The 9,146-nt window shown below is 36.5% G+C and overlaps 1 protein-coding gene across 13 annotated transcripts; it reads right to left on the reverse strand.

The window, feature by feature from the left end:
• Positions 1,244-5,292, reverse strand: LOC109828785 (peroxisome biogenesis protein 6-like). 13 transcript variants are annotated; one of them, XR_002243840.1, is made up of 8 exons: positions 4,570-4,707; positions 3,670-3,761; positions 3,495-3,557; positions 3,118-3,222; positions 2,831-2,996; positions 2,515-2,654; positions 1,633-1,741; positions 1,244-1,482 (listed from the first exon to the last, which is right to left on the reverse strand). XR_002243840.1 is itself a non-coding variant. In XM_020395724.1 (8 exons), exons 3-7 carry the CDS (start codon positions 3,503-3,505, stop codon positions 2,240-2,242), a joined length of 612 nt encoding a protein of 203 aa, XP_020251313.1. In that variant the 5' UTR covers positions 3,506-3,549; positions 3,670-3,761; positions 4,570-4,707; the 3' UTR covers positions 1,244-1,482; positions 1,633-2,239. The 13 variants fall into 13 exon arrangements, 8 of the variants coding, with proteins under 8 accessions (XP_020251313.1, XP_020251312.1, XP_020251311.1 ...); XM_020395724.1 differs by having other exon boundaries at positions 1,633-2,443; positions 2,515-2,706; positions 2,831-2,916; positions 3,118-3,236; positions 3,495-3,549; XM_020395723.1 differs by having other exon boundaries at positions 1,633-2,443; positions 2,515-2,706; positions 2,831-2,916; positions 3,118-3,236.

A 9,146-nucleotide genomic window follows, 5' to 3' on the forward strand; every position in this document is an offset into this window, starting at 1 on the left:
TGGTGGGGCGTTAGGAACATTAGGACAGAGAGGAGTTTCGTAAAAGAGAGAAATAGAAAGAATTAATTTATATAAAGAATTAATTTCTTCCTTTGTGTGATTCTTTGGTGAGGTAAAAGGGTGATCTCCTTTGTAATCTTCTCTTTTGTGATTAATGAATTTCTCTGTTATTCTCATTTGTGGATGTAGGTCACACTGACCGTACTAAGTTAAATCATTGTGTGTTGTGCTCTATCTCTATTGTGATTACATATACTATGCTATTATCTACTTTTATATAGACATCTTCTGTGTCTGTAGAGCCCCTCGCTACAGCATCACTCTTTACTACAAACTCACATAAACTCCTAAAATTGACAAAAAAAACTAGTACATAATACTGGGGAGGGATACCAGAAACAGAAATTCATGAGCTGACACGCCCTGCTCAGTAGCTACTAATTATCATATATGTTTGAAAAAACTACCAAATAATGTGTCTACGGGGACAGTTTATAACCGTCCCGCTAGACAATAAAACCATTCTTATAGGCCTAATAGAACGGTTACTCATATGATACCTTTGTTGCCGTAGTCTTTGATCTTAGGGATGGTTCATGATCTAAGTGGCGTGGTTCTTGAATTGTTTCTGTAGACAACATTTGGGGACGGTTTAATAATGGAGACGGTTCATATTTTTGTAGATGGTGACAGTTATTTGGCAACGGGAACAGTTATATTTTTAAGCTACCGTGATGCTTACGCACCAAGGGGGATGGTTTCAAGTTTGATCAAGGAGGACGGTTTTGTTGTCTATGGGAACGATTTTGTTTGTAATCTATAGGGACAGTTTTTATACCTAAGGAGATGATTAGCAATGGGGATGGTTTTTAGCAATGGGGATGGTTTTTAGATGTAAAGATAAGGGAACATGTATATATAGCAAAGGAGATGGTTTTCTATTTTGACCGTGAAAAGCAAACCATCCAAATATATCACGCATTTTTTTAACCAATAGTTTCAAAATTAAAATAGAATAAAACAAAACGAAAACTCCATGATTTATACATGCTCATGTCACAAACAAATAAATGAAACTCCAAATAATGTTGGTAGCAAACAACCAAACATAAGGAACAATTCATTGGTTCATTACAATGACTTTAGTACAAGTTAAACAACCAAACATAAGGAACAATTCATTGGTTCATTACAATGACTTTAGTACAAGTTTTTTCTTTTGTCCAAAGTACATGACTTACAATGACTTTAGTACAAGTTTTTTCTTTTGTCCAAAGTACATGACTAAAATTCCTCTTTCATTAAAATAAAAAGTGTATTTTTTGTCTTAATGGAGGACGATGCCTGAAATAAAAAAGAACATAAGTCTCAGCCTGAAGGTCACCTCAAGTACAAACTCTTAAATCATAGTGCCTGCACTCAAATGCTTTTCAACTTCTGAGGAGCACTGCATCTTAATGGAGGACGATGACCCTGGCATGGCTGCATGATAAGGGCAATAAGTTCGGGAGAAATAGAAAACTAAAAAAAATAAAAGCCTAATAAAATGTATTCAGTGGAAGACATAACTAATGGTCAAACTGGTCTACTGCATTATATAGAGAACATTCAAATGTTAAAAGTTGGAGCAACCTCTACATTGAACTTCAATGATGAGTTCATCCTCCAGTGAATAAACCCCCAATGTAGCTTCATAACAAGGCCGAATCAAGTCCAGTTTCGAACTTTCAAACGATATATCCTACATAGTTTATCACATGCAATCAAAGGTTAGTCACATAAGAAGTTAATTATTACCAAAACTATGTAAAGTAGATAATTGCAGTATAAGTATACGCGTCTTATTCTAATTTCCACAAACAATTGATTAGATGATAGAGCGACCTTCATTTTGTCAATATTGGCAAGAAGGAAATATTTTGTGCTGACATTGATCTTAGCTATAGGGAGGCTAGAGAATGGAATTGAGTTCATGAACTGATCAAAACACGTCATAAAAAGTATGAAACTTGGGAACCTACCCTGTTGGTACGTATCACATATTAGAAAAAAATTAGGTAAGAGAAAGAATGCGTAGAGAAAAACAAATACATAACCAACTATACAATTTTATTGTCAAGCTATAATAAAAAAAGGTAGTCACAAGATCTATAACGTATACTTCATATGTAGTGGCAGATATACATCATGTCCAATGGTGTTATGGGACACCAGTGGATTTCCTAGTTTATAGATATGTTTATTTTACACTTTTCTCATCCTGAGCTGACATCACTTTGGAAATAGTTTTCTCACCAGACTCTCTGGATCCATTATTATCTTTGTCATTGAGGATTCGATGTACAAAATTAGCACTAGCATCAGCCACCAAACCATTTATATCCCTAGGCATAAAACTGGATGTCTGCCCAATAACATCTTTAATTAAGTCGTCTCTGATGTTCTGCATACATGAACCATGTTACCTATATGGGGATTGTAAGCCTAAAGACGAGGAAGTGAAAAATCACACACCTCATGCTGGAGCTTTGAGACACCCTCAAGAGAAGAGGATAACATATCAGCTCGTTGAGCCTCTATCAAAGGACTCATGGCAATTTCATGGCTGACGCAACGTCTGACTGGTGGTTGCAAACCTTCAGAACTATCTGCAGCTGCAACGAGCAATACAGGATGCCTACTTACTCTTTCAGCTTCAACTAGATACTGAGCCATAAGAAATGTCATCATAAGATTCTGGATTAAATTGATTTCCAAAAAAAATACTTGCACTAATTCTAATAACCTAAGATAAGTATGGATGGATGAAGATTTTGTAGGGGCATCTTACAAGACCATGATTAGCTAGTGGTTTGGTAAACTCTCTAATAATAGACGCAACTTCAGAGATAATGCCGACTTGATCAAATGTTGAACCTTCATTTGAAGATAATCCCGAACATCAAAGATACTCCCGAACATCAAAATAACGAAGTAGAAGTATACAAGGGGCAAATCTGTTGATTCATTAAACTTAGCACAATATATGCAAACAAAAGGAATATCCATCACCAAAGAAGATTAATGTGACAGACAAGAAAGTAGAAACTTACATGCAAAAGAGATATACAACATTACCTGTGAGCAGCTTTGAAATTATTTGCAAGTGCAACAGATGCCTTCCAGTCTGAGGATTACATGAGATCATGGCAGCTAAATTCCATAATATGTAGGAGGGAGGTGCTGCATGCAATGTCCTTGGAGGATGGTTAAACAATATAATATAATGCCAAGTATTATACAATAAGTATCTTGCAGGCTGCCCCGATACATGGGCAATTACCAAGTATCATACAATATAATATAATGCCAAGAACCCATGCATCCGCAGCTTTACCATTATAAGTAGAGCTTGTTCGAGAGATTTTTATCATTAGAAACAACTATGAAATGGTACGCATAAATGTGATTAGATCTCTAAAAACTTAATTTTATAAGTGAAGGATTTAGGTTACCTAAACAACATTTATGTGAAAAACAGGGGTTCCTAGAGACCCCCAGAGCTCTTCACTGCAGTCCTACATGAGAGATAGAAAATGGGAGGCTTAGCTGCCGTCAATATTATAATAACACAACAACAAAAACAAAGAAGCACTTAAGGATCATTGAGGAAGTAAGATGACGAATTACCTCAAGAACTTGGCTAACACCAAAATAAATCCTAACAGAGTCACTTCTTAGCACCAAAAGGTTTTTTGGTTTAATTTCCCAAGTACAATGCCCTTCAACCAGTGGAAGAAAGTGTCAGTGCTAATAAAAAAAGGGCATGAACACCCCTTTTTAGTTAGTCTGAAAGTCTGAAAGTGCTAAAACTACAGAGCAACACGATTGCTATGGACTAAGGGTATTTCACTAGCTCCCATGGTTTATTGTATGAATTCTTTTTGCTCTCTAAGCTAGTAGATTCATAACTTTAACAATTAGCAAGTGGCATACAAAAGCAACATTAATCTAGGTATGAAAAGAACGCGAAAACTTGTTAGTGAAAAACCGAAGTTGTTTAACCGAACCTATATAAGTAATTCTAATTTGTTAGATAAATATTACGAAGTATCAGATATCACATAGTTTAAAGTATGACATTTGTAGAATAATTAGCTTATTATATGCTTCATGATAAACCAGATTGTCTTCATATTAGCAGACATCAGTTTTAACTATATATTTGTTGAAGTTCCTTAAGACAGAGCTGCAATTGTCCCTTCTGCAGTCAACTACTGCAATACAACTCTCAGGAAGGTCATCCATCCTCTTGATATCATGCTATTACATCTTAGTAATAATTTAAAAATCAGGATTGCCATTTATAAGCACTGCCACTTTTAGTTTCAAAAGTCAGGTTGATTATAACTCAATGATACACACATGCACATTTTGCATCAATCACTACGAATTAGTCCCTAACAAGATTAGACTCAGTAATTAGGAAAAACAACCACATTTTTAAACTCAAATTGTTAGCATAAACCCAGATCCAATTCCAAATTACCATTTTGCATCAATCACTACAAATCATAGAAAAGGCAATACCTCTATTGACAGCGAAGAAGGACAACACAACAACAATCGTCGTGATGATGAGCAGCAAAAGTATCCCAACTTTCTTTCTGCTCGCAATCTTAAAAATCACCGACAATCTCCTCTCATTCTCTCTTGATCCTGGCAACAGCATCTTCAAATTCTTCCTAAATAAAACCGGCGTCAAAGTGTTCGGCAATGTGGAGACTGAACAAAGTGAATTATGCACTTGCTGTGATGACCCATAACTCCGTGATCGGAGCACCAATGACCCCCCACCCCAATCATTGTCCCTTTACCCCCTCGACCTCCCCTCTCATCTCCCCACTTTATTATCCCCAATCTCAGGCAATCATCAAACCTTAGATTTCCAAATCCCCGCCCCCAATATCAGGCAATCATCGAACCCTAGATCTAAGCTTCGACGCTCGAAACTCCTGCTGGTCCTCCCGAATCTTGCCAGATTCAAGGGCATTCAATGGATCGATTGAAGAGTGAGATTAGGCCATCCTCAAGCTGCTTTCCCACGAAAATGAGCCGCCGGTGATCCGGAGGGATCTTGACACCATCGAGGTCGGTGTGCGGGAAGTTCGAGCGGAGTAGGATGAGAGGCAAAGGAGGAGATCGGGAGATGCTGAATGAAGAATTGGGGACTTGAATGGTTTTTAGGGTTTTTATGGAGCGGTCAAATGAAAATTTAGTGTGGAAATTGTGGCGCTTGGAACCAAAAATAAAAATTTGGGTACCGTCCCTTTAGCCCATTACAGAATTTATTTGCAAAACTAATTTAAGCCCAACGCTTTATTTTAAAGCGTTGTTTTAGACTCTATTATGACGGTTGGAACCATCACAAAACCGTTTTCTTAGATAGCTAAGGGGACGGTTTTAAACCGTCCCCAACGAACTGTCCTCGTAGACCTATTTTGTGGTACTAAAAGAATGCAGTAAAACAAGGAGAAAATAAACATTGAATTGAACCGGTGTACTTATCGTATCTATTTTGCCTGCCATGTTCTCTTCTGTCTATTTAGAAAGTTTTATGGTAATTTAACTTACAAGATTAATCTGTAATCTCATGTTTGAATTGAACTGACGGATTTATGGTTTATATTGCACTTCAATCAATCTTATTCTTTATTGATTTTGAGCTTCTCTTCATCTGATTAGGATATCAGAGGCTATCTTTTTTTTTGGGGTGTGTGTGGGGGTGGCGGGGTTGGTCACCAAAAAACACGACTATTTTTATATTATTCACCAATTGGATTAGAGTACATCAAGATACTACCGGCACAAAACCTGAGAAGCTAACAACAATAAATCAAAAAGAAGCAACAAGCTTCGAATTTACACATTCAGAATCCCTATTGAGTATAACAGTAAGAATGGATGTCATGATTGTATGCATCAAAATAGAGCTCACTCTTGCTGTTTGCTGGAAAACTCCTATGTTTCTTTCCTGCCATAACATATATACCATAGTTGACAAAGCCATTCTCTTAAGCTTTTGCAAGAACACTTACCCTTTAGCCTTGAAGAGAACCAGTTAACGAATCCAATCCGTACAACCATAGAATATTAACACTCAAAGGACAAATGATTGTGGGTTTGAGAGTGCTCATTGCATAAAACAGAATGGTTTAAACCAAAGTGGCCTAATCTGTCTTGAGTTAGAAGCTTAGACCGAACAACAAGCTAGAGAATAAAAGAGTGTTTGGGGTAATTCAGTCCACCCCAAACAGAGGAATACCAGCTGACAGGAGCAACAGATGGAGCAATTATCTTATATATGACAGACAACTGGATTTTTCCACCACTGTAGCAATAAAGTATAGCACCTTTGAGATTGTTTACTCCCCCTGAGTGATAGCAAAATCTCTCGCATGGAGAAGTTGTTTCCACATCAAGGAGTCATTGACTCTACACTGAAGTTGCCAAATATCAAAACTGTTTTAAATACTTGCCATGAAGCCATTTTATCCATAATAGATCCTTTTGAGGTGAATCATCCGTAGAAGCTTAGTGGCAGTAGCATACCAATATTTGGCACAAAACACCCCCCAAACCACCATTTTCCATTGTTGTACAAATGCAACTCTAAGTAACTATTAATTAACTCCATTGTTGTACAAACAATTCATGACACTTATAATTGATCTTAAATTTCCAATTTTATTAATTAACTCTTTGGAAAGCATATATAACGATTCACATCTATTGAAGAAGCTACTTTGCTTGGTAACTGCCTTCGTATTTTGTGTTTAGGCACTTTTGTACGTCTGTCAAGCCTGTACTTTTCAAATTTTTTTATTTAAATTATTATTTTTTTCTTTTTTCCTTTTCCCCCCTTGTGCTGCTCTAGGCTTCATTCTTATTTTTTAGTTTGCAGTTTTGAACAGTAGTAAGATTGATATTTACATCACTACTTGGTATATTTTGTTGTTTTATTACAGAAGATACATTGCAAAGTTAGAAATGTGTCACACCACTGGGAGTCGGGATCAACTAATCACTTTATGTTGGAACTGGGATGCAAGCCTACAAGGGGGGTAAATAGGATAGCTACAATTTTACACTAAACATAGAAAATGCAGTGGAAATATAATAAATGAAAAACAAAAAGCAAACCAGCACAGGAACACACAAGATTTTTATAGTGGTTTGGATAGAAATCCTACATCCACTCTTCCTTCTCACGAAGGCTCTTCCTCACTATGACCAGAGCTCACCTGAATCACAACCTTATTCAGTAAGCTTTAAATACTACACCCCGACATCTACCCAAAACCAGTTGTGTAACATGACTCTTCACAATGACATGAAGAAACATAACCCTAGCTAGCCCAACCTTCAATTATCTCAGTTTGAGTATGCCATCAAAACTAGAATTAACTAGCCCAATCCTCAATTACCCTGGCTTGAGTTTGCCGCCAAACTTACAAGTTTGAAATACAACCCAAAAATAATTAAGCACAAATAAAATAATCTTATAGCCCTTTAGCAAATTGTTCTTCAAATTGATGAAGATGAAGATCCGTGAAGAAACCATGTAGTGATGTAAGCATAGAGTACTCCTTTTCGCTGAATGAAACTCCGATGAAAAGCTCATAGAGAAGAAGGTAAACAAGGCTTAGGGGATTTGATCAACTCTCTCAAACTCTAGAATAAAGATCTCTCCTTTGTTTATTTGCCTCCTTGAACTTCATCGTTAATTATGATCTCCAACTCCACTTAAATAGACCTTGAGAGAATAGGAAAGAGATACTCAAATATGATTGTAAATAGGAGATCAAACGGGTCGATGAATGGCTGAGATTAAATCCTAAAAACTATAAAATTTTGTCATAACTATCGATGATAGATCACGACCATTGTTGGTCCCTTGGTGATCTTCGATGGTTTAACAATAGCCATCGATGGTGCCGATTCTGATTTCTAGATTTATTCCATTGTCTCCTATAACCATCGATGATTCTTTATAACCATAGATGGGTTAGTGTTACTCATTGTGGAGAGTTAGATTAGATAATTGGTTTTAGATAGATTCTAAGGTGCAGTCTTTATTTGCATACTAAATCGGGTTGTGATTCAAGATAAATCTTAGCATAGTGAGGAATGTTCTTTGTGAGAAAGAAGAGTGGATATATAGGATTGTTATCCGAACCACTATAAAATCTTGCGTGCCCTTGATTGTTTATTATTTACTTATTTTTATCAATTCTGTTGTGTATTCTATATTTTTAGCAAAAAGTGGTAGCAATGTCTCACATTGCCGGGAATCGGGATCAACTAATTACTCTGTTGCTTCGGCTTGCAGAACGTCGTTTTAACATTGTTCTAAATCCATTCACAGGATGAGTATGTACACTATTTTTTAGAGTTTGCATATGATGACATAATTATATATATGTGAAATTAGAAATTGTTTTGTACTCTATATTACAGGAATGGGGGAAGTGATGTGTTCCCTCTGTTGGTCCTTGATTTCAATTAAAATCACAAGAAATCAAACATAGGATACATGTTACCATATCTTATTGCTGGCATGATATTTAGGTTCTAACAAGAAGTGATAATTATGGCCTACGGCTAATCACCGAGGGCGTTTTAGTTCACATGTATTTATGCCCGCCATCCTGAGCTGAGAAGTCATTCTGGTTTGGAAATTTACTCGCGAAAAAAATTATGGTGATTCACGTTTGAGGATGGGGGGTTTATGGTTCCTTGCTTTCACTTTTCACCTAATTATTTCTACGTTGTATATTATTTTAGCTAATATTGTGGTCATGTCACATCACAGGAATACTGACTCGATTGACCTTTGTTTATTGTGTAGGTAGCTATAACCAACTTTAGAATGACTAGAGCAGTTGAGGGAGGTATGATTTGTGTACATGAACCAAACTGTGTGATGAATAATCCAGTATCTAGCTAGTTTCTAATGCCGGCTAAATTGCCATTTGTTTCTTACCAAGAAGCCTGGTTCCGTACCACCAGATCAACCAAATTACATGGTGACCATATTTTCTCAATATTTGAGGCATCGTTCTTGTTTCCACTTGATTGATCATACTGAACGTATCAATATTTAG

Source organism: Asparagus officinalis, chromosome 1 (assembly GCF_001876935.1).
Source record: "Asparagus officinalis chromosome 1, Aspof.V1, whole genome shotgun sequence".
In the NCBI taxonomy this organism is placed as follows: Eukaryota; Viridiplantae; Streptophyta; class Magnoliopsida; order Asparagales; family Asparagaceae; genus Asparagus; species Asparagus officinalis.